This window comes from Oncorhynchus masou, chromosome 24 (assembly GCF_036934945.1).
Source record: "Oncorhynchus masou masou isolate Uvic2021 chromosome 24, UVic_Omas_1.1, whole genome shotgun sequence".
NCBI lineage: Eukaryota > Metazoa > Chordata > Actinopteri > Salmoniformes > Salmonidae > Oncorhynchus > Oncorhynchus masou.
The window spans coordinates 97,407,440-97,433,065 of NC_088235.1; the positions used below are offsets into that span (position 1 = coordinate 97,407,440).

Sequence of the window (25,626 nt, forward strand, 5' to 3'; positions counted from 1 at the left end):
ACTGGCTATATATTTAAACTGAAAATGGCATAAGAAAAAAATGTGCGCTAACCAAGGTTGCCAGGTGCACGGTGTTTCCTCCGACACATTGGTGCGGCTGGCTTCTGGGTTGGATGGCACTGTGTTAAGAAGCAGTGCGGCTTGGTTGGGTTGTGTATCGGAGGACGCATGACTTTCAACCTTCGTCTCTCCCGAGCTCGTACGAGAGTTGTAGCGATGAGACAAGATAGTAGCTACTAAAACAATTGGAAACCACGAAATTGGGGAGAAAAAGGGGTAAAATTCAAAAAAATATATATAATACAAATAAAACAGTACTGTAGCAATGAGGTTTGTGCACTAAGCTATAGGCCCAATACATCATCACTGCATACTGGCTTTGCTTGAATTTACCTGCCAATGCATTGTTGTTTGGGACATTTTGTTAAAATTAAATTTCTAAATTTGAGGTAGGCTATATGACCACACCGGTAATAGATCCATTGTTGTATTACTTGTGAGGCACATCTGAGTAAGGATACATTTAAATAATTACATTTTTATTTTACTAGGCTGATGGTGGATTTCCTCTCCAAGTCCACCAAAAAGGCAGAGTTTGTACCTTCAGACAGGTACAGTTCGCCTACCCGGTACAGTTTGACTACACGGCTCAGGGCAGCGAAATTGGCCGCACCTTCCACCAACAACCAGAGACTAATAAAAAAAAAATATGAACACAAGGCTTTATCTTTGGGTTTTTCAAATCAAATCAGTTTGTCACGTGCACTCAATACAGCAGGTGTAGTAGACCTTACAGTGAAATGCTTACTTACAGGCTCTAACCAATAGTGCAAAAAAGGTATAAGGTGAACTATACAGTGGGGAGAACAAGTATTTGATAACCTGCAAAATCGGCAGTGTTTCCTACTTACAAAGCATGTAGAGGTCTGTAATTTGTATCATAGGTACACTTCAACTGTGATAGACGGAATCTAAATCAAAAATCCAGAAAATCACATTATATGATTTTTAAGTAATTATTTTGCATTTTATTGCATGACATAAGTATTTGATCACCTACCAACCAGTAAGAATTCCGTCTCTCACAGACCTGTTAGTTTTTCTTTAAGAAGCCCTCCTGTTCTCCACTCATTACTTGTATTAGCTGCACCTGTTTGAACTCGTTACCTGTATAAAAGACACCTGTCCACACAAATTACAGACCTCTACATGCTTTGTAAGTAGGAAAACCTGCAAAATCGGCAGTGTATCAAATACTTGTTCTTCCCACTGTAGACAGGTAAAGAAATAAAATAGTAAAAAGACAGGCTATATACAGTAGCGAGGCTACAAACAGACAGGTTAGTCAGGCTTATTGAGATAGTATGTACCTATGGTTAAAGTGACTATGCATATATGATGAACAGAGAGTAGCAATAGTGTAAGGGCGGGTGGTGAGTGGGACACAATGCAGATCGCCCGGTTAGCCAAAGTGCAGGAGCACTGGTTGGTCGGCGAAATTGAGGTAGTATGTACATGAATGTATAGTTAAAGTGACTATGCACAGATGATAAACAGAGAGCGTAAAAAGAGGGGTAGGGGTTGGCCAGGTCTGAATTCCTCCCTATAGGCTGTCTCGTCGTTGTCGGTGATCAGGCCTACCACTGTTGTGTCGTCAGCAAACTTAATGATGGTTTTGGAGTCGTGCCTGGCCATGCAGTCGTGGGTGAATAGGGAGTACAGGAGGGGACTGAGCACGCACCCCTGGGGAACTCCAGTGTTGAGGATCAGCGTGGCAGATGTGTTGATACCTACTCTCACCAACTGGGGGCGGCCCGTCAGGAAGTCCAGGATCCAGTTGCAGAGGGAGGTGTGTAGTCCCAGGATCCTTAGCTTAGTGATGAGCTTTGAGGGCACTATGGTGTTGAACGCGGAGCTGTAGTCAATAAATAGCATTCTCACATATGTGTTCCTTTTGTCCAGGTGGGAAAGGGCAGTGTGGAGTGCAATAGAGACAGCATAATCTTTGGATCTGTTTGGGCGGTATGCAAATTGGAGTGGGTCTAGGGTTTCTGGGATAATGGTGTTGATGTGAGCCATTACCAACCTTTCAAAGCACTTCATGGCTACAGACATGAGTGCCACGGGTCTGTCGTCATTTAGGCAGGTTGCCTTTGTGTTTTTGGGCACAGGGACTGTGGTGGTCTGCTTGAAACATGTTAGTATTACAGACTCAATCAGGGACATGTTGAAAATGTCAGTGAAGACACCTGCCAGTTGGTCAGCACACGTCCTGGTAATCCGTCTGGCACCGCAGCCTTGTGTATGTTGACCTGTTTAAAGGTTTTACACACGTCAGCTATGGAGAGCGTGATCACACAGTCGCCTGGAACAGCTGATGATCTCATGCATGCCTCAGTGTTGCTTGCCTCAAAGCGAGCATAGAAGTGATTTAGCTCGTCTGTTAGGCTTGTGTCACTGGGAAGCTCGCAGCTGTGCTTCCCTTTGTAGTCTAATAGTTTGCAAGACCTGCCACATAAGACGAGCGTCAGAGCCGGTGAAGTATGATTAAATCTTACTCCTGTATTGATGCTTTGCCTGTTTGATGATTCATCGCAGGGCATAGCAGGGTTTCTTGTAAGCTTCCGGGTTGGAGTCCAGCACCTTGAAAGCGGCAGCTCTACGCTTTAGCTCAGTGCCAATGTTGTCTGTAATACATGGCTTCTGGTTGGCGTATGTCCGTAGTCATTGTGGGGTCCTGTGTGGCTCAGTCGGTAGAGCATGGCGCTTGCAGCGCTTGCAACGCCAAGCGTCGTGGGTTCGATTCCCGCTAGGGCCACCCATATGTAAAATTAGTGGCCCCAGCCGACTTGTAAGTCGCTTTGGACAAAAGCGTCTGCTAAATGGGATATATTATATTGTGGGGACGACGTCCTCAATGCACTTATTGATAAAGCCAGTGACTGAAGAGTACACCACATCAATGCCATCGGAAGAATCCCGGAACATGTTCCAGTCTGTGATAGCAAAACAGTCCGCGTCTCTATGTGTGGAGTACAGGTGATCAATCATTTTTTTCCCTCTGGTTGCACATTTAACATGTTGATGGAAATTTGGTAGACCTGATTTAACTTTCACTGCATTAAAGTCTCCGGCCACTAGGAGCGCCGCCTCTGGTTTTACAGAAATGTTTGGCAATCGACAAGAAATGCCTTGAAGATCGACAAGTTGAACGGGTCGACCGGTTGGCGATCACTGAATTAGATACTTGGAAAACTTTGTCTGGGCTCTACCGTACCTGGCTTTGCAGACTGCTCTTGTTAAGGTACTGGCTCCATGGGTCCGGTATCTGTTCATCTGTTCCTGCTGCAGCTGTACGAGAGTTGATCTTCAGAAGGTAACAACCCTGAGAACTATACCGCTGCTTCATATCCTCATACACAGAGTCAGCTCTGAGAGCACAAAAGAAAAAAATGTATACAATTACAATGACAGGCTAAGAATGACACATTAACAGTTTAAAGCAGTGGTAAAATAAAGTGGAAGTGTACATACATACACTGTTCAAAAAAAATAAAGGGAACACTAAAATAACACATCCTAGATCTGAATGAATGAAATATTCTTATTAAATACTTTTTTCTTTACATAGTTGAATGTGCTGACAACAAAATCACACAAAAATAATCAATGGAAATCAAATTTATCAACCCATGGAGGTCTGGATTTAAAGTCATACTCAAAATTAAAGTGGAAAACCACGCTACAGGCTGATGCAACTTTGATATAATGTCCTTAAAACAAATCAAAATGAGGCTCAGTAGTGTGTGTGGCCTCCACGTGCCTGTATGACCTCCCTACAACGCCTGGGCATGCTCCTGTTGAGGTGGCGGATGGTCTCCTGAGGGATCTCCTCCCAGACCTGGACTAAAGCATCCGCCAACTCCTGGACAGTCTGTGGAGCAACGTGGCGTTGTTGGATGGAGCGAGAGATGATGTCCCAGATGTGCTCAATTGGATTCAGGTCTGGGGAACAGGCGGGCTAGTCCATAGCATCAATGCCTTCCTCTTGCAGGAACTGCTGACACACTCCAGCCACATGAGGTCTAGCATTGTCTTGCATTTGGAGGAACCCAGGGCCAACCGCACAAGCATATGGTCTCACAAGGGGTCTGAGGATCTCATCTCGGTACCTAATGGCAGTCAGGCTACCTCTGGCGAGCACATGGAGGGCTGTGCAGCCCCCCCACAGAAATGCCACCCCACACCATGACTGACCCACCGCCAAACCGGTCATGCTGGAGGATGTTGCAGGCAGCAGAGCGTTCTCCACGGCGTCTCCAGACTGTCACGTCTGTCACATGTGCTCAGTGTGAACCTGCTTTCATCTGTGAAAAGCACAGGGCGCCCAGTGCGAATTTGCCAATCTTGGTGTTCTCTGGCAAATGCCAAACGTCCTGCACAGTGTTGGGCTGTAAGCACAACCCCCACCTGTGGACGTTGGGCCCTCATACCACCCTCATGGAGTCTGTTTCTGACCATTTGAGCAGACATGCACATTTGTGGCCTGCTGGAGGTCATTTTGCAGGGCTCTGGCAGTGCTCCTCCTGCTCCTCCTTGCACAAAGGCGGAGGTAGCGGTCCTGCTGCTGGTTGTTGCCCTCCTACGGCCTCCTCCACGTCTCCTGATGTACTGGCCTGTCTCCTGGTAGCGCCTCCATGCTCTGGACACTACGCTGACAGACACAGCAAACCTTCTTGCCACATCTCGCATTGATGTGCCATCCTGAATGAGCTGCACTACCTGAGCCACTTGTGGGTTGTAGCCGCCAGCATTCAAAAGTGACCAAAATATCAGCCAGGAAGCATAGGAACTGAGAAGTGGTCTGTGGTCCCCACCTGCAGAACCACTCCTTTATTGGGGGTGTCTTGCTAAATGCCTATAATTTCCACCTGTTGTCTATTCCATTTGAACAACAGCATGTGAAATGTATTGTCAATCAGTGTTGCTTCCTAAGTGGACAGTTCGATTTCACAGAAGTGTGATTGACTTGGAGTTATATTGTGTTGTTTAAGTGTTCCCTTTATTTTTTTTGAGCAGTATATACAGTGCCTTGCGAAAGTATTCGGCCCCCTTGAACTTTGCGACCTTTTGCCACATTTCAGGCTTCAAACATAAAGATATAAAACTGTATTTTTTTGTTTAGAATCAACAACAAGTGGGACACAATCATGAAGTGGAACGACATTTATTGGATATTTCAAACTTTTTTAACAAATCAAAAACTGAAAAATTGGGCGTGCAAAATTATTCAGCCCCCTTAAGTTAATACTTTGTAGCGCAACCTTTTGCTGCGATTACATCTGTAAGTCGCTTGGGGTATGTCTATCAGTTTTGCACATCGAGAGACTGAAATTTTTTCCCATTCCTTCTTGCAAAACAGCTCGAGCTCAGTGAGGTTGGATGGAGAGCATTTGAACAGCAGTTTTCAGTTCTTTCCACAGATTCTCGATTGGATTCAGGTCTGGACTTTGACTTGGCCATAATAAACCCTGGATATGTTTATTTTTGAACCTTTCCATTGTAGATTTTGCTTCATGTTTAGGATCATTGTCTTGTTGGAAGACAAATCTCTGTCCCAGTCTCAGGTCTTTTGCAGACTCCATCAGGTTTTCTTCCAGAATGGTCCTGTATTTGGCTCCATCCATCTTCCCATCAATTTTAACCATCTTCCCTGTCCCTGCTGTAGAAAAGCAGGCCCAAACCATGATGCTGCCACCACCATGTTTGACAGTGGGTATGGTGTGTTCAGGGTGATGGGCTGTGTTGCTTTTACACCAAACATAACGTTTTGCATTGTTGCCAAAAAGTTCAATTTTGGTTTCATCTGACCAGAGCACCTTCTTCCACATGTTTGGTGTGTCTCCCAGGTGACTTGTGGCAAACTTTAAACAACACTTTTTATGGATATCTTTAAGAAATGGCTTTCTTCTTGCCACTCTTCCATAAAGGCCAGATTTGTGCAATATACGACTGATTGTCGTCCTATGGACAGACTCTCCCATCTCAGCTGTAGATCTCTGCAGTTCATCCAGAGTGATCATGGGCCTCTTGGCTGCATCTCTGATCAGTCTTCTCCTTGTATAAGCTGAAAGCTTAGAGGGACGGCCAGGTCTTGGTAGATTTGCAGTGGTCTGATACTCCTTCCATTTCAATATTATCGCTTGAACAGTGCTCCTTGGGATGTTTAAAGCTTGGGAAATCATTTTGTATCCAAATCCGGCTTTAAACTTCTTCACAACAGTATCTCGGACCTGCCTGGTGTGTTCCTTGTTCTTCATGATGATCTCTGCGCTTTTAACGGACCTCTGAGACTATCACAGTGCAGGTGCATTTATACGGAGACTTGATTACACACAGGTGGATTGTATTTATCATCATTAGTCATTTAGGTCAACATTGGATCATTCAGAGATCCTCACTGAACTTCTGGAGAGAGTTTGCTGCACTGAAAGTAAATGGGCTGAATAATTTTGCACTCCCAATTTTTCAGTTTTTGATTTGTTAAAAAGTTTGAAATATCCAATAAATGTCGTTCCAGTTCATGAATGTGTCCCAATTGTTGTTGATTCTTCACAAAAAATACAGTTTTATATCTTTATGTTTGAAGCCTGAAATGTGGCTATATATATATATATATATATATATATATATATATATATATATATAATTTTCTGGAACTACCACATGTACAGATCTCATTGTTATTAAATTATTACAGACAAATTGTTTTTGTACCCACCATGCGTCATGGCCGAAATGGTCATGTGAGGTTATATGTGTATATTTTGGGATATGAGCACTCAGTTTGTTTGACTTGACGAAGATCCGTTTCGGATCGAAACGTTGTCAATAAAGTGGAGAACTGGGAGCTTTAACAGTGTGCGGGCCTTCTTGTTCTATACTGTCCATGGCAGACGCAACATTCCCCAAAGCTTGTCCAAGTCAGGCCAGTGGTGTCTGAGATATCATGTGTGACTAACAAACAGTCACACATGGTCATTTTTTTAAACGTACGAATGGACAGAGACAAATCCATAGACTCATAGAGAATTTAACATTTTAAAAAGGCAACTACTTAGCCCAACCAGTAAACAGCATCCGGCCATATTTTTACAGCCAGTAAAATAAAATAAAATGATTCACATCCCGCCATTATTTTATTATAAAAATACATTCTCAATCCACCTGAATCATCCCTTGGTTCATTCATGCATCACGTTTAGGCTAATAATGAGGTTTTAATTCAAGTACTGGTAAAAATAAAAGGATTCCATAACTGCCGGTGGGGAACAAAATCAACACCCTCCTCTTTATTGCTTTGGTCTAATGATGCAGAGGGCCACACCCACACACAGAAGAGCTGAGGTAATAGACTTGGCTCTCGAGAGAAACCGAGAGACCGTGTCTGTGTGTGCATGCAAGTGTGTGTGCGTGTGTGTCTATTACCCACCTCTGTTCGTCCCCCTGGCTCATGTCATGCAGGAGGACGTAGTATTTGAGTGTGTTGGGGATGAACCACTTGGGGTTGGTGTACTCTCCATTGTGCTGGATCATGTGCTGCTCCTGAGACAGCTTGAGGAACTGCTCCACTGGTACAGCCTCACTGGACGACACCACCAACAGACCTGCGGAATCACCAGTCAAGGAACCACAACCAGAGAGGGGGGGGGGGTAGCGCAGCGAGAGCAGCAAAAGGAGAGGAGAATGAGTAGGGAGTGTGGGGAGAGAGGATGAAATTAGAAAAGGGGAAATAGCTGGAGAGTGACAGAGGGACAAACTGAAAAATGATAATGCCCTTAGTGTAAGAGCTGTTTGAAAAGACCGTCTTTTGATTTGATATTGAGACCTTTAAAAATAGTTCTGAGACTTGTGCAGTAGGCTGTAGGCTCAACGCATTATCACTAACGCCCTGACTTTTCCCACATTTTGTTATGTTACAACCTGATTATAAAATTGATTAAATCGTCCTCCACCCCTCAATCTACACACAATACCCCATAATGACAAAGCAAAAACAGGTTTTGACTAAACTTTTTGCTAAACTTAACTAGGCCAATTAGATAACAAGGCCATTTACGTAATTAATCATTCAGACCCTTTCAGTGTACCTTGCTGAAGCACCTTTAGCAGCAATTACAGCCTCGAGTCTTCTTGGTTATGACACTACAAGCTTGGCACACCTGTATTTGGGGAGTTTCTACCATTCCTCTCTACAGATCCTCTCAAGCTCTGTCAGTGTGGATGGGGAGCATCGTGCACAGCTATTTTCAGGTCTTTCCGATGATGTTAGATCAGGTTCAATTCCAGACTCTGGCTAGGCCACTCAAGGACATTCAGAGACTTGTCCAGAAGCCATTCCTGCATTGTATTGGCTGTGTGCTTAGGGTCGTTGTCCTGTTGGAAGTCTGAAGTCCTGAGTGCTCTGGAGCAGTTTTTCATCAAGGATCTCCATACTTTGCTCCGTTCATCTTTCCCTCTAACCTGACCAGTCTCCCAGTCCCTGAAAAACATCCCCACAGCATGATGCTACCACCACCATGCTTCTCTGTAGGGATGGCACCAGGTTTCCTCCAGACATGACCCTTGGCATTCAGGCCAAAGTGTTCAATCTTGGTTTCACCAGACCAGAGAATCTTGTTTCTCATGGTCTGAGTCCTTTAGGAAAACGGCAAAGCGGGCTGTCATGTGCCTTTTACTGAGGAGTGGCTTCTATCTGGCCACTCTACCAAAAATGTCTGACTGGTGGAGTGCTGCAGAGATGGTTGTCCTTCTCCCATCTCCACAGAGGAACTTTATCGGAGTGACCTTCGAGTTCTTGGTCTCCTCCTTGACCAAGGCCCTTCTCCCCCAATTGCTCAGTTTGGCCAGGCAGCCAGATGGAATAGAATACTCTTGGTGGTTACAAACTTCTTCCATTTAATAATGTAGGAGGCCATTGTGTTCTTGGGGACCTTCAATGCTGCAGACACTTGCCCAGATCTGTCACTCGACCCAATTCTGTCTCGGAGCTCTACAGAGTACGGACAATTCCTTCGACCTCATGGCTTATTTTTTGCTCTGACATGCACTGTCAACTGTGGGACATTATATAGACTAGACTAGGCCGATTAATTAGGGCCGATTTCAAGTCTTCATAACAATCGGAAATCGGTATTGTTGGACACCGATTTGGACGATTTTTTTTATTTCATTTAACTTGGCAAGTCAGTTAAGAACACATTCTTATTTTCAATGACGGCCTAGGAACAGTGGGTTAACTGCCTTGTTCAGGTGCATAACAACAGATTTTCACATTGTCAGCTCTGGGATTCAATCTTGCAACCTTACTAGTCCAACGCCCTAACCACCTGCCTCTCATTGCACTCCACGAGGAGCCTGCCTGTTACACGAATGCAGTAAGCCAAGGTAAGTTGCTAGCTAGCATTAACTTCGTATAAAAAACAATCATAATCACTAGTTAACTACACACGGTTGATGATATTACTAGTTTATCTAGCGTGTCCTGCGTTGCATATAATCGATGCGGTGCAAATTCGCAAAAAAGGACTGTCCTTGCTCCAATGTGTACCTAACCATAAACATCAGTGCCTTTAAAATCAATACACAGAAGTATATATTTTTAAACCTGCATATTTAGCTTAAAGAAATCCAGGTTAGCAGCCAATATTAACCAGGTGAAATTGTGTCACTTCTCTTGCGTTCATTGCACGTAGAGTAAGGTTATATGCAACAGTTTGGGCCGCCTAATTTGCCAGAATTTTACGTAATTATGACAAAACATTGAAGGTTGTACAATGTAAACAGGAATATTTAGACTTATGGATGCCACCCTTTAGATAAAATACAGAACGGTTCCGTATTTCACTGAAATAAACGTTTTGTTTTCGAAATGATAGTTTCCGGATTCGACCATATTAATGACCTAAGGCTCGTATTTCTGTGTGTTATTATGTTATAATTAAGTCGGATTTGATAGAGCAGTCTGACTGAGCAATGGAAGGCACCAGCAGGCTCGTAAGCATTCATTCAAACAGCACTTTTGTGCGTTTTGCCAGCAGCTCTTTTCTGCGCTTTTTATGACTTCAAGCCCATCAACCCGAGATTAGGCTGGTGTAACCGATGTGAAATGACTAGCTAGTTAGCGGGGTGCGCGCTAATAGCGTTTCAAACGTCACTCACTGACACTTGGAGTAGTTATTCCCCTTGCTCTGCATGGGTAACGCTGCTTCGAGGGTGGCTGTTGTCGATGTGTTCCTGGTTCGAGCCCAGGTAGGGAAGAGGAGAGGGACGGAAGCTATACTGTTACACTGGCAATACTAAAGTGCCTATAAGAACATCCAATAGTCAAAGGTATATGAAATACAAATGGTATAGAGGGAAATAGTCCTATAATAACTACAACCTAAAACTTCTTACCTGGGAATATTGAAGACTCATGTTAAAAGGAACCACCAGCTTTCGTATGTTCTCATGTTCTGAGCAAGGAACTTCAATGTTAGCTTTCTTACATAGCACATATTGCACTTTTACTTTCTTCTCCAACACTTTGTTTTTGCATTATTTAAACCAAATTGAACATGTTTCATTATTTATTTGAGGCTAAATTGATTTTATTGATGTATTATATTATATTATTATATATAAGTTAAAATAAGTGTTCATTCAGTATTGTTGTAATTGTCATTATTACAAATGTTTAAAAATAAAAAATAAAAAACGGCCAATTAATCGGTATCGGCTTTTTTTTGGGGTCCTCCAATAATCGGTATCGGCATTGAAAAATCAATCGGTCAACCTACAGTATAGACAGGTGTGTGCCTTTCCAAATCATGTCCAATCAATTGAATTTACCACAGGTGGACTCCAATAAAGTTGTAGAAACATCAAGGATGATCAATGTTAACAGGATACACGGGAGCTCAATTTCCAGTCTCATAGCAAATAGTCTAAATACTAATGTAAATAAGGTATCTGTTTATAAGATTTAATACGTTTGCAAAAAATTCTAAAAACGTGTTTTCACTTCGTCAGTATGGGGTATAATGTAAATTGATGAGGATTTGTTTTAATTTAATCCATTTTAGAATAAGGCTGTAAGTAACTAAATGTGGAAAAGGGGAATGAGTCTGAATACTTTGTATGTGTATACCAGGTACTTAATTGTTACCTGGAAATGATTTGATTTTGAGATTTGATTTATCATGACCATAGTGTTTATTGTAGTATGTTGAAGCAGAGAAGGATACAGGCGAGGTAGTGGTTGAGGAACTCATGGTCGGAGGCAGGCATTGATTGGAGGAAGCTCTCCCTGTACGCCTCAAACCATGGAGTCGTGGCTGGAGAGAGGACAACAACAAAATGAGAGCAAGTACATCACTCTAACCTCACCTCCATGCAACACAACCCTGAGAGAGTGGAGCTGCAGAGACCACCTGAAGCCTGTACCCAGGGGTGCTGGTGAGATAGGTCTATAAACACCCAGCTCAACCAGACAGGAGATGCTGGGAAGTGGCACACACACACACACACACACACACATTGCTGAAGGGTCTGATTGTGTAGCTGCAACAAATGATACTCAGGGAGAGAAATAAATGAATGATTAGCCAGATGAAAGAGGGGAAGGATTTTTACCAGCACTCAATTCTTCTTTTATCTTAAACCCCATTGAGATGCAGAGAACATCTTGCTGCTTATTGCAGACTATATTTGTCACCAAGAGATACACCCAGTGTTGTCAGAAGAACAACCAGCGTCAGGCAGTAATGTTGACAGGACAATGAGGATCAAAGCAAGTGTAGATACCTATGTAACGTAACACCTGGATGAGTGAGGAAATAGTACCGAAGTCAGTATGCAGACAACACTATCAGAACTCGTCCAATAAAAAGCTCTAGTCTTTAAAAGGTGTGCCCTTGCATCCTGGTAATTCCACCATCTCTGGTTCTCTCGCTCTTCGCAACACAAACACAGCAGGCTCTGTGTTTGGACTAGATCCACTGATAAGTGAACTGTACAGAGCTGCCGGTGTCTCGCTCTATGCGTGGAAGCCAAAACCGACAGACTCACGTATATTTTTGGACAGAGGACAGCTCTTCTCGTCAGCTCTACAAAAATATAGGCCTAAATAAATAGCACAGCAAGAAGCAACAATCAAATCAAAAGAGACCATCGAATCTGAGATTCAATCTGAATATGGATGGAGAAACTTTAAACCAAGACTACCAGTAAAACAATAATTTGGTTATATAGCAGTGCATTTACTATAGTAGAACACAGGCACAACAGCACAATGAGGCAGATGAACCTATAAACCTCTGGGCACGGCTCCAGTCCATTTTCCAAAAAGATTCGGCAGTAGACATTTACATTAATCATTGTATGGCAGAGAAATCATGGGAAAGGGAACCTAAAGCCACCAGAGGTCAGTCTAGTGCTGCACGGTATATACCGAAACTTCAGTACTTTTTCGATACTAGAACATGAAAAATGGTTTGGTACCAGAATTTGTGTTACTTTAGGAACATCTGTCAAATGTGTCTCACGTCATATGCCAATTGAGAGGATCGAGTCTGTCTTGTAATTTGTCTGAAGCTTTTCAAGGGGGCAGTCTCAAGCCAGGCGGCGCTTATGCATACAGCACAAGTAACTTTTGAAAAGCAAGCGAGAGATCATAGATCAACATTCTAAAACGACAAAAAAACTTTATTTTTTTACACATGACATTTGCAATGTAACTGTCATTATTCTACTAAATTTGAATTATTTGAGTGACAATGACATGAACATATATATATTTTTAAACCTTTATTTAACTAGGCAAGTCAGTTAAGAACAAATTCTTATTTTCAATGACGGCCTAGGAACTGTGGGTTAACTGCCTTGTTCAGGGGCAGAACGACAGATTTTTTCATTATCAGCTCGGGGATTTGATCTTGCAACCTTTCAGTTATAAGTCCAACGCTCTAAACACTAGGCTACCTGCCTATATTCAGCATGACATTCATGTGAGCATTATAATATGATTACACAAGTGAAAAATTATGTGAAATGCACTCATAACTTGACAGCAATATATTTAGACTACTTTGCATTAGACTGGGCTTGCTAGCAATAGCCACTAGCCCTGGGTGGAGAATTGCACCCCGGGAAGTGAAATGTACTATGCTGTGTAAATTCCATTGTATTTCTATTGCGTGTAGACTATTACAATATAGAAGCTTCAGAAAGTAGGTTCAAAGTATTTCTTATTTTGTAACTATTAATTTAATACATTTAATACATCAAATTACAGTCTAAAGAATGTAATTTGACACAATATTATGGCCATAGATGAGAAGATTAGCCTTGATATGTAACAAATTATATTTCAGTTTTTGTAAATACTTTTTGTATGCTGAGTCTCATACATGGTTTTGCATAATTAACATTTTTGATATTCTTGCCATTCCACTGCTGGCTTGCTTCTGAAGCTCAGCAGGGTTGGTCCTTGTCAGTCCCTGGATTGGAGACCAGATACTGCTGGAAGTGGTGTTGGAGAGCAAGAAGGAGGCACTCTTTCCTCTGGTCTAAAAAAAATATCCCAATGCCCTCAAACCATCATGGTCACCTAATAATCCCCAGTTTACAATTGGCTCATTCATCCCCCTCCTCTCCCCTGTAACTATTCCCCAGGTCATTGCTGTAAATGAGAATGTGTTCTCAGTCAACTTACCTGGTAAAATAACAGATAAATAATATAAAAATATTTTTTTCTTTTTGCTGAATATAGAATATATTCTATTTATTCTACTATTTATCAACATATTGTTCAATGTTTTAAAAAATTAAGCCGAGTGGTTATTCTGTGAGTTTAGCTAATATGTTTTATTTTTGTTGCCATGGTATCATTCCAGTATTGTTCTGGTATTGAGTATTATGATAAACTAGATATCGAAGTATAACATTTTAAAAAATCTGCATATCGTGACAACACTAGGTCCGTTTTTGGAAAATGTAGAGACAACGGCGTAAATATGTATCCACTGTCCTGCACAATTAATTTAGTGCCATATATGTACTAAGGAAATTTAGCCAAACCTGAAATGAGTCATTGAATGATTGGTTGTTACTTTTAATAGCGTAGTTTGTACCTTGTTAACAAACAAGCAAACCATGTGTCACCCATAATCATTTCCTATCCTTTACTTTTCAGAGAGGCCCACAGGTTAAAGCTGATTGAGAGAGAACAGAAGGACGCAGGAGTTATATGCTACTAACACACATACATAGGTTTAAAATACTATTTGAAACCATTTCAAATATATTAGCTGTGCTTGATTGAGCTTGCCTGGCACAATGGAACCAATATACCAACCAAGGAAAGGCCAGTTTCAATTATAAAAATGGAGGATGTTAGGAGAGAAGGACAGTCTGCTACAGTTATGCTACGGATAGAAAGAAGAACAGAGGGAGGGATAGCTGTAAAGGGAAAGAAGAGAGGGGGAGAGGTAGATATTGTGAGGTTATGTCAGGTGAGGCCAGGTGAGATGAGAGTACAGGTACCTGTATAATGCTTGGAGGTGCTGAGTTCCGTTAGTGTGTCCCTCCAGTCACTGTACCAGGGGACGCTAGCTTTAACAGAGCGATCTGACGAGGGGAGAGAGTCAGGGACTAGCGTTAGCAACATCCCATTAACTGTACAGAATCTCCCACTGATGTTTACCACTCATAGCTCATCCACAGTACCAATATCATAGATAGTATACATCACATTGTAGATACCACATTGTTGCTACTTGACCACTGTAGGGAAAACCAGTGAAGAGCAGCAGTATATGAGACTGTGCTGCTGGAGAGGGTCATTCTCACAACCATGGCTTCCACTTTGACCTACAAATGTGACCTACAGCTTGGAAAAAAGGTTAGCCCAAAATCACAAGCTTAGCTTCCAGTTTAGCTTCCAACAAAACAGTGAAGACATAACATACAATTTCTATGCTCCATTCATAGGTCTAAAGGAGAAATAGGAGAGCCATAGTTGGGTTGACTTGACTGTAGATTAGGGTTAGAGGAGGCTGTTTGATCCAAGCAAGGTCCACTAATAGGATGGGAGTAATAGAGTGGATTGGAGAGGTTTATGGATGTGGACCAGCAGGGGGAAACACACGCTTTGATAGAGTCTACACAAAGTTGCTGCACTGCTACCCAAAGGTCATTCCTTGTGGAAATGGAACAGGAATCTCCATTAACTTTCCTGAAATATCTCTCGGGTGTATTCATAAAAATAAAATAAAAATCACCTTTATTTTACCAGGTAGGCAAGTTGAGAACAAGTTCTCATTTACAATTGCGACCTGGCAATATAATGAACCAGGTGTTCATCCAGCATCTTTGTGAGCAAACATTATGACAGGCCTAATGGAAACACCAAATGTTGCGGTGAAACTTTCCAAATGTCCACAAAACAAAATACGAGTGGGATCTTCTAAAAGTTGTTAACTCTTACGCGCAAATAATGAATATAACATCCATCATATCGAAGTAAATTTGGAGTCACACGACGACATGTGTGGCTCTCCAACTACGACTTCGAAAAGCATGCAGTTTTTTATTTTATTTTATTTTTTTATTTTACCTTTATTTAACTAGGCAAATCAGTTGAGACTCTAGCGGCAGTATTTCATTTTTGGATGACAAACTCTTTTCTTGTTTTTGTGAAAATGTTGCCCGCTGAATGCTAGGCTAAATGCTATGCTAGCTATCAATACTCTTACACAAATGCTTGTTTTGCTATGGTTGAAAAGCATATTTTGAAAATCTGAGATGACAGTGTTCTTAACAAACGGCTAAGCTTGAGAGCTAGCATATTTATTTCGTCTCATTTGTGATTTTCATGAATAGTTAACGTTGCGTTATGGTAATGAGCTGTATGGCTGTATTTACGGGATGGGATGGCTAGTATCAAGAAGTTTTGTTCTTACTTTCAATGACGGCCTAGGAACAGTGGGTTAACTACCTTGTTCAGGGGAAGAACGACAGATTTGTACCTTGTCAGCTCGGGGATTTGAACTTGCAACCTTTTGGTTACTAGTCCAATGCTCTAACCACTAGGCTACCCTGCCGCCCCAGGCTACAGATTAAATAAGCTATGATGAACTTCACAGGGTGGTGAATGTGCAAGGTGATGAGCTTGATGCTCCTTTCTAATAAAAATCAAGGGTCTTATTATGGTGATACGATGATCAATGCTTGGCTGCCGCTTGAAAATAAAAACATATTTAACTCCTTTGTCATTAGTATCATCAAGTAGGCTATATCCGCACTGTATCTGCCAGCTGTTGGCTTGAGCGCACATGCCAATACCAGAGTTGGCATATTTGTGTTAAAACCATCAGTAGATTTGAAAATGAGATGGAAACCCATTTAACTGCTTTTTTTTTTTTTTTTTCTCGATACATGGTAATTTAACTACAACATTTATTTTTATGTGCAGTCACCTCACACAGCCTTTTATCTGCAACAAGTCAATTTGCTGGAAACACATGTCTGGTGGGAAATTGTACAAATTGTTTTCATGCAGATTTGTGAATATCCACATGAAAATCTATCGCCAATTGGATGGAAACATAGCTATATACACTGAAAAATAATATGTCCTGCAAAAAGCATTTCTCTGAGCTAAATTTCAGGTAACTAAAACTGTTTAGGGATATTTCTGTTCCACTGTCAAATGGCTTGACCTGCAACGTTGTAGGTTAGAGGACGGAGGTTGAAGTAGGCTCTTACCCAAGGGCCGTCCAGGTCAATAAAAGAGAAAATAAAACGAGAAGCTCATAAATTACAAAATGAACAAAATAAATTAACATGGAAATCACTCCCATATTGAAATATGTTTGCTGTTATTGTCTGTCTGGAAAACAATTTATTTTAAAATAAATCCTTCCAGTAATGCCTCTCTCCTGCCATCTGCAGGACAGTCTATAAAACTACATTACAAGTATCACATTCATCATCAATAAACAGAACATTCCTACAACTCATTAAACACTCCATCCTTTACCTATGTCACGCTCATCCCCTTCTTTCTCTGTCCAAATTACTCACCACTAATATTAAGGTCATAGTCTCCGGCGGTGATGACATTGGCCACACCCCCCTCTGCTGGTTGGCTCGCTGACACCACCTCGCTGAGGAGCCGTCGCTGGGCGGGGCTATGGACGCCAGAGGTGGGGACAGACGGGCGTGTAACCACATTGTTTACACTGATGCGAAGGTTCTTCACCACCTGCACCTGGTTGTTAGGGTCCCTCATGTGACCTATTGAGAGACCCGTATGGGAAAAGATTAGGCTACATACGCACAATCACACATCATATGTCTTTGAGCTGGACATGAGAAAATATAGGCTATTCAGATGTCACCAATAAACCACATGAGAGCGTTGATTGAAGTGTGCATCTCCTTTTTCCTTTCAGATACAGACAGTCAAATGAAGAAAATAATTTGACATTTTAACAAAAGGGGGGGTGCTAAACGTGTGAAGAGACGTGGATGTGAGACTAAATTAAGGTAATATAAAACACCCAACTACTTTTGACTACTGCATGAAGGATCCACAGAAACAGCGTCATACAACTTCATGCAGTAAGAACATTATCATGAGGCAGCATGTTTGGACAGCCAGACATCAAAGCACTCACATTCAAATGGTCATGTAGCCTAACTCTTATGGCACTTCTCCATAGCGAAGTGTTTTGTGTCCTCCTCTTAAGTCTGTCTGGCCTGTCAGCAATTTGGAAACATTCCTACAGAAATTAGATTACATTTGACTGAAAAGCAAGCACACACATACAGACCACTGAAAAGCAAAATCTATGTAAACAATGTGTGAGAATGCCACAACCTGTTTGCGGGAGTAACCTCTCAATTTCGAGGAATTTCCCCCAGAATACACACAACACCAGCTCAGCAGCTGCTAAATTGTTAGTAAGTCTATTGTTGTTCTACAGGTAGCTGTGACAACCGTGCTGTAATGTAGGGCTGTGACCCTCTGGGGAGACAGGTGCAGGAAGACAATAGGAAACCCCTAGTCCAACTCCTCTCCTCTTGAGCAGAATATGTAAGCTATGCATTCCACAAATATAATGTACATGGTGTCTTATGTGTCTATGAGAGGGTTATTTTTATTTATTAATTTACCCGTGGACAGTGCCTTAGACCGCTGCGCCACTCGGGAGGCCCGAAAGGGGTAGTAAGACAACCAGGGTTATGACAGGTCAGTGACTATAATGGATGTGATTTTATCATAGCCTGATGATTAAAACCCAGTCTTGTTTATTCCAAAACATGACAGTTTTCCAATTTCACATGAGCCATAGCAAAAAGAAACATGGTATCTATGGATGTGATTGCTATGCCTTTGTAGCAAGACTATATGGTAGCTATGGATATCAGTTGGAAAGTACATAGCTAACTAGCTAGCTAGATTGCATAAAGAGTAAGGTAGCCAGGACATTTCATTGTCAGACCTTGAGTAACCTGGAATTTTAAATGCCAGTGGTAAACTAGCACTAAGCCAAATTACTAATACAAGTACAGTTGAAGTCGGAAGATTACATACACCTTTGCCAAATACATTTGAACTCGGTTTCACAATTTCTGACATTTAACCCTAGCAAAAAAATCCCTGTCTCAGGTCAGTTAGATCACCACTTTATTGTAAAAATGTGAAATGTCAGAATAATAGTAGAGAGAATGATTTATTTCAGCTTTTATTTATTTCATCACATTCCCAGTGGGTTAGAAGTTTACATACACTCAATTAGTATTTGGTAGCATTGCCTTTAAATTGTTTAACTTGGGTCAAACGCTTTGAGTAGCCTTCCAGAAGCATCCCTCAATAAGTTGGGTGAATTTTGGCCAATTCCTCCTGATATAGCTAGTGAAACTGAGTCAGGTTTGTAGGCCTCCTTGCTCGCACACACTTTTTCAGTTCTGCCCACAAATGTTTTATAGGATTGAGGTCAGGGCTTTGTGATAGCCACTCCAATACCTTGACTTTGTTGTCCCTAAGCCATTTTGCCACAACTTTGGAAGTATGCTTGGGGTCATTGTCCATTTGGAAGACCCATTTGCAACCAAGCTTTAACTTCAATATATCCACAATTTTCCCTCCCTCATGATGCCATCTATTTTGTGAAGTGCACCAGTCTCTCCTGAAGCAAAGCACCCCCACAAAATAATGCTGCCACAAGAGGTCGACCGATTATGATTTTTCAATGCCGATACCGATTGGGTGACCAAAAAAGCCGATATCGATTATTGGAGGACCATAAAAGCCGATATCGATTATTGGAGGACCATAAAAGCCGATACCGATTCATCTGCCGATTTAAAAAAAAAAATTATTTGTAATAATGACAATTACAACAATAGTGAATGAACACCTATTTTAACTATATAAAACATATATAAACTATTTAAAACATCAATAAAATCAACTTAGCCTCAAATAAATAATGAAACATGTTCAATTTGGTTTAAATAATGCAAAAACAAAGTGTTGGAGAAGAAAGTAAAAGTGCAATATGTGCTATGTAAGAAAGCTAACATTTAAGTTCCTTGCTCAGAACATGAGAACATACGAAAGCTGGTGGTTCCTTTTAACATGAGTCTTCAATATTTCCAGGTAAGAAGTTTTAGGTTGTAGTTATTATAGGACTATTTCCCTCTATACCATTTGTATTTCATATACCTTTGACTATTGGATGTTCTTATAGGCACTTTAGTATTGCCAGTGTAACAGTATAGCTTCCGTCCCTCTCCTCTTCCCTACCTGGGCTCGAACCAGGAACACATCGACAACAGCCACCCTCGAAGCAGCGTTACCCATGCAGAGCAAGGGAAACAACCACAGGCTCAGAGCGAGTGATGTTTGAAATGCTATTTGCGTGCACTAACTAGCTAGCCATTTCACTTCGGTTACACCAGCCTCAGGAGTTGATAGGCTTGAAGGCAAACAGCGGAATGCTTGACGCACAACGTAGAGCTGCTGGCAAAACGCACGAAAGTGCTGTTTGAATGAATGTTTACGCGCCTGCTTCTGCCTACCACAGCTCAGTCAGATACTTAGATACTTGTATGCGCAGTCAAATTATATACAAAGCAGGACACGCTAGATAATATCTAGTAATATCAACCATGTGTAGTTAACTTGTGATGATTGATTGTTTATAAGATAAGTTTAATGCTAGCTAGCAAATAACCTTGGCTTACTACATTCGCGTAACAGGCAGTCTCCTTGTGGAGCGCAACGAGAGCGGCAGGTCGTTATTGCGTTGGACTAGTTAACTGTAAGGTTGCAAGACTGGATCCCCCAAGCTGACAAGGTGAAAATCTGTCATTCTGCCCATGAACGAGGCAGATAACCCACCGTTCCTAGGCCGTAATTGAAAAAAAAAAAATGTTTTACCTTTATTTAACCAGGCAAGTCAATTAAGAACGAATTCTTATTTTCAATGACGGCCTACGAACAGTGGGTTAACTTCCTGTTCAGGGGCAGAACGACAGATTTGTACCTTGTCAGCTCAGGGGTTTGAACTTGCAACCTTCCAGTTATAAGTCCAATGCTCTAACCACCAGGCTACCTCAGTTCTTAACTGACTTGCCTAGTTAAATAAAGATTAAATAAATATATTCATATATACATATGTATTTTGTTGTTGTTTTGTTTTTAAAATCGGCAAAAATCGGGTGTCCATAAATACCGATTTCCGATTGTTATGAAAACTTGAAATCGGCCCTAATTAATCGGTCGACGTTTAGCTGCCACCCCCGTGCTTCACGGTTGGGATGGTGCTCGTCGGCTTGCAAGCCTCCCCCTTTGTCCTCCAAACATAACGATGGTAATTATAGCCAAACAGTTCTATTTGTTTCATCAGACCAGAAGACATTTCTCCAAAACGTACTCTCTTTGTCCACAAGTGCAGTTGCAAACCGTAGTCTGGCTTTTTTATGGCGCTTTTGGAGCAGTGGCTTCTTCCTTGCTGAGCGGCCATTCGGGTTATGTCGACAAAGGACACGTTTTACTGTGGATATACATACTTTTGTACCCGTTTCCTACAGCATCTTCACAAGGTCCTTTGCTGTTGTTCTGGGATTGATTTGCACTTTTTGCACCAAAGTATTTTCATCTCTAGGAGACAGAACGAGTCTCCTTCCTGAGCAGCATGACGGCTGCCTGGTACCATGGTATTTATACTTGTGTACTATTGTTTGTACAGATGAACGTGGTACCTTAAGGCGTTTTAAAATTGCTCCCAAGGATGAACCAGACTTGTGGAGTTCTGCAATTTTCTGTCTGAGGTCTTTGCTGCTTTCTTTTGATTTTCCCATGATGTCAGGCAAAGAGGCACTGAGTTTGAAGGTAGGCCTTGAAATACATCCACAGGTGCACCTCCAATTGACTCAAATGATGTCAAATAGCCTATCAGAAGCTTTAATGCCATGACATAATTTTCTAGAAAGTTCCAAGCTGTTTAAAGACACAGTCAACTTAGTGTATGTAAACTTCTGACCCACTGGAATTGTGACACAGTGAATTATGAGTGAAATAATCTGTCTGTAAACAATTGTTGGAAATTTACTTGTGTCATGCACAAAGTAGATGTCCTAACCGACTTGCCAAAACTATAGTTTGTTAACAAGAAATTTCTGGAGTGGCTGAAAAATAAGTTAATGACTCCAATCAAAGTGTATGTAAACTTCCGACTTCAACTGTAGCCGCTTTCTTTCTTTCTCAGACTCCATCTTCCTCCTGTTAGCCAGCTTTTTAGCGTATGGTATGTCAAATATGGTCGGGCGTTGTTCAGGGTAGCCTAGTCGTTAGTGTTGGACCAGTAACCGGAAGGTCTCAAGTTCAAACCCCCGAGCTGACAAGGTACAAATCTGTCGTTCTGCCCTTGAACAGGCAGTTAACCCACTGTTCCTAGGCCGTCATTGAAAATAAGTTGTTCTTAACTGACTTGCCTAGTTAAATAAAGGTAAAATAAAATAAAAAGTCAGTGACACTGTCCCACAAGATGACTGGCTGTTAGCTGGCTAAGCACCTTTGAAGTTGGTTAAAATAGAAAGCAGACAGTCTACTTTCAAGTTGCAGCAAAACAACTTAGTATGACAGGAGACGCGTAACTCCCACGTCCCTGTCAGTCCCACTTAACGTTAGTCTAACTGGGCCTCTTCCCAGCCCTTTGACACCAGAAAGCCTTCTTTGCTAACGGCATTAGCTGCAAAGACACCCAAGACGGTTGCAGACGTACGACAATGGCGGACATATCGTGTCCTATCGGGTGACACATTGAAGAAACAAGACAAAGGCCTCTGTTTCAGCACCACATCTGCTACTGGTTAACCATTCCTGTCACTTGACTTGACTGCCAAAGTGACGGCAGTAGCTGTGGAGTGTAGCTAGCTAGTTAGCTTAGCTAACGTTAACGAGCTTAGCTGGCTAGGATAACATGCTAAGTTAATGATGAATAGCTAGCTAAAAACGGTGGACATAAAACACACAAATGTCGCAATAGCTTGATTTTAGATTCCCCTTGTGTACGGTGGAAGTTCGAGCATGAAAACGTCAAGTTGTTGTGTATAAAAGTCCTTACCTTCGGAGGTTAACCGGCAGAAAGGTCTTAATAGCTCCGAGAAATTAAGGTTGTTTTTACGAGTAATTTTTTCCGCATCTTTGCTGCACAGGACAGCCACCATTGGAACAAACGAGTCCTGGATGAACTCCTGCACAGACTGTACGCACTGAGCCATTGCGGTCTGCTTGAGAGGCCCAGACTATGAAATTGTATTTCTCTCTGGATTTCGATAGTGAAAAGCTCTCCGCTTCTGAGTTGAAAACAACTCCCCTACTGACAGTGCAAGGCAGCCGTGTTGAATTCTACAGTTGCCTGATTCGCTTAGGTCGTCACTAGTTACCACAGTCACAAAGTATAAACTCCGCTTCATTTTAAAATGTCTCTTCATTATTTAACCACACTACAAACATTATGCGTAACTCTAACCTTAAATTAAGATAAAAAAGTACATTTTTTTAAATGCATTTTTACGATATAGCCAAATGTGACTTTGTGGCTATGCTATTTAGTGGAAACCATTCGCTTCTGAGAAATGTGCAATTGCAGCCCGCAACTCCTGCATCTGAAGGAACCCCTTTATACTTATATTGGTAAATGTTTAAACTACAATAACCGAGAGATAGGGGCACAGTAGGTACCAGTTGGATGCCAACCGCCGATAAACCCCACAAAAGAAGAAGCGAGGGCTACAACAGTAGACAGTTGTTTCGGTATGACAAGTTTGTCGGCTACTGTTTTAATGGGAGTGATTCTGATTCATGCCTATGGGGACTGATTCATGTCAAAATGAAGCCTAGTAAGGCTACTGATACCTTTCACCAAGTCACCTAACGTCTCCCTAGCCCATAAGATACCGTCATGAATTAACGGGGACACGTTTTTTAGAAGGCACCAAACTGCTGACATGTTCATGTCACAAGTGGAGGCTGCTGAGGGGAGGATGGCTCATAATAATGGCTGGAATGGAGCAAATGGAATTTCATCAAACACATGGAAACCACAGCCATCCTCCCCAATTGTATTTATTTATTTTTTACTGGGTTATATTTGGCAGCATTGTTGTTGTGAAATAGGACGCCGATTCTAAATTTAATTTTAGATTGGAGATATGAGTCTGGAATAAGAGTTTACAGTCTAACCAGACACCTAGATATTTGTAGTTGTCCACATATTCTAAGTCAGAGCCGTTCAGAGGAGTGATGCTAAAACAAACTTAGGGAGGAGGCTTCTGATGTTAACATGCATGAAACCAAGGATTTTACGATTACAGAAGTCAACAAATGAGAGCATCTGGGGAATATGTGTAGTGCTGGGGGCTACAGGGCCTGGGTTAACCTCTACATCACCAGAGGAACAGAGGAGGAGTAGGATAAGTGTACGGCGAAAGGCTATAAGAACTTGTCGTCTAATGCGTTGGAAACAGAGAATAAAAGGAGCAGATTTCTGGGCATGGTAGAATAGGTTCAGGGTATAATGTAGAGACACGGGTATGGTAGAATGTGAGTACAGTGGAGGTCAACCTAGGAATTGAGTGACGATGAGAGCGGTTGTGTCTCTGGAGGCACCAGTTAAGCCAGGTGAGGCCTCTGCATGTGTGGGGGCGTGAGACAAAAGAGCTATCTAAGGCATGTTGAGCGGGACTGGGGGCTCCACAGTGAAATAAAACAATAATAACTAGACAAAACAGCAGTAGACAAGGCATATTGACATTAGGGAGAGGCATGTGTAGCCGAGTGATCATAAGGTCCAATGAGCAGCGATAGATTAGTCAGGAAGCTGTTCGGTAGTCACTACTACGCTAGGCGAGTGGGAGACACGGCGCTCAGAAAGCTAGCGGGCCGGGGTTAGTAGATGGGTCTTCGGCGACATCGCAACAGAGAATCCTGTTAAAACCGTATTGGACGATTACGTGGCAGACCAGTCTTGATGGATCGCAGGGCTCCATGTCGGCCATAAAGGTTCCAGGCCAATTGGCAAAATAGGTATTGTAGCCCAAGAATTAGCTGGTATACGTCTTCGGCTAGTCGGGAGATGGGCCTAGCTCGAGGCTAGCTCAAGGCTAACTGGTGCTTGCTTCGGAACAGAGGCGTTAGCCAGCAATAGCCACTCGGTTGCAGCTAGCTAGCTAGTGTAATGGTGTAATGGTCCAGAGCTGGCGCCAGGAATCCGGTGATGTGGTAGAGAAAAGCAGTCGGATATGCTCTGGGTTGATATCACGCTGTGCAGACTGGCAGGTATTGACCGAGCTAACGCTGGCTGGTGTCCGATCTAACGGTGAAGACCGCTAGCAGTGGCTAACTGACTGGCTAGCTTCTGATCGGGGTTCCAGTTATAAAGTATAAAAATAGCAGATCCGTACCACCTTGGGTGAAGCGGGTTGCTGGAAAGTATATTTAGTTCAGAGATGGAAAGTGAGATTAAAATATATATGAAAAAAAAAAAACTATTTACACGGGACAAGACAAGACAAACACACGTCTGACTGCTACACCATCTTGGGTCCTATCTTAATTGAGGTGCCACCAACCTCCTGTGACATACAGGTCATGTAGAAGTAGTGTCACATTGTGGACACTTGACACTGACATGTCAAGTGAAAGATCTCACCATGAATGCCTTAAAAATATGAGTAAAAAAAATAAAAAATATGAATCAAATTGTAGATGTCACATGCGCCGTATACAACAGGTGTGGACCTTACCGTGAAATGCTTACTTACAAGACCTTAACCAACAATGCAATTCAAGAAATTGAGTTAATCAAATATTTACTAAATAAACTAAAGTTTAAAAAATCGAATCAATCACAAGTTAGCACAATAAATTTACATAACAATAATGAAGCTACAGTATACACAGGGGGTACCGGGTCTATATGCGGGGGTACAGGTTAATCATTCAATCAATCAAATGTATTTATAAAGCCCTTCTTACATCACCTGATGTCACAAAGTGCTGTACAG

General features: G+C 41.9%; 1 protein-coding gene across 4 annotated transcripts in view; it reads right to left on the reverse strand.

Annotated features, from left to right (window-relative positions):
- Positions 1-22,971, reverse strand: part of trappc8 (trafficking protein particle complex subunit 8) — a 79,126-nt gene extending 56,155 nt beyond the window's left edge. The window contains exons 1-7 of one of the 4 annotated variants that reach the window (XM_064935794.1): positions 22,683-22,766; positions 17,724-17,828; positions 17,128-17,340; positions 14,587-14,670; positions 11,289-11,378; positions 7,493-7,667; positions 3,278-3,431 (exon numbers count right to left, since the gene is read on the reverse strand). In XM_064935794.1, coding sequence (XP_064791866.1) covers positions 3,278-3,431; positions 7,493-7,667; positions 11,289-11,378; positions 14,587-14,670; positions 17,128-17,335 — 711 coding nt within the window. In that variant the 5' untranslated portion in view covers positions 17,336-17,340; positions 17,724-17,828; positions 22,683-22,766. The other 3 variants (XM_064935792.1, XM_064935793.1, XM_064935795.1) reach the window with 3 other exon arrangements.
- Positions 22,972-25,626: the final 2,655 nt, after the last annotated feature.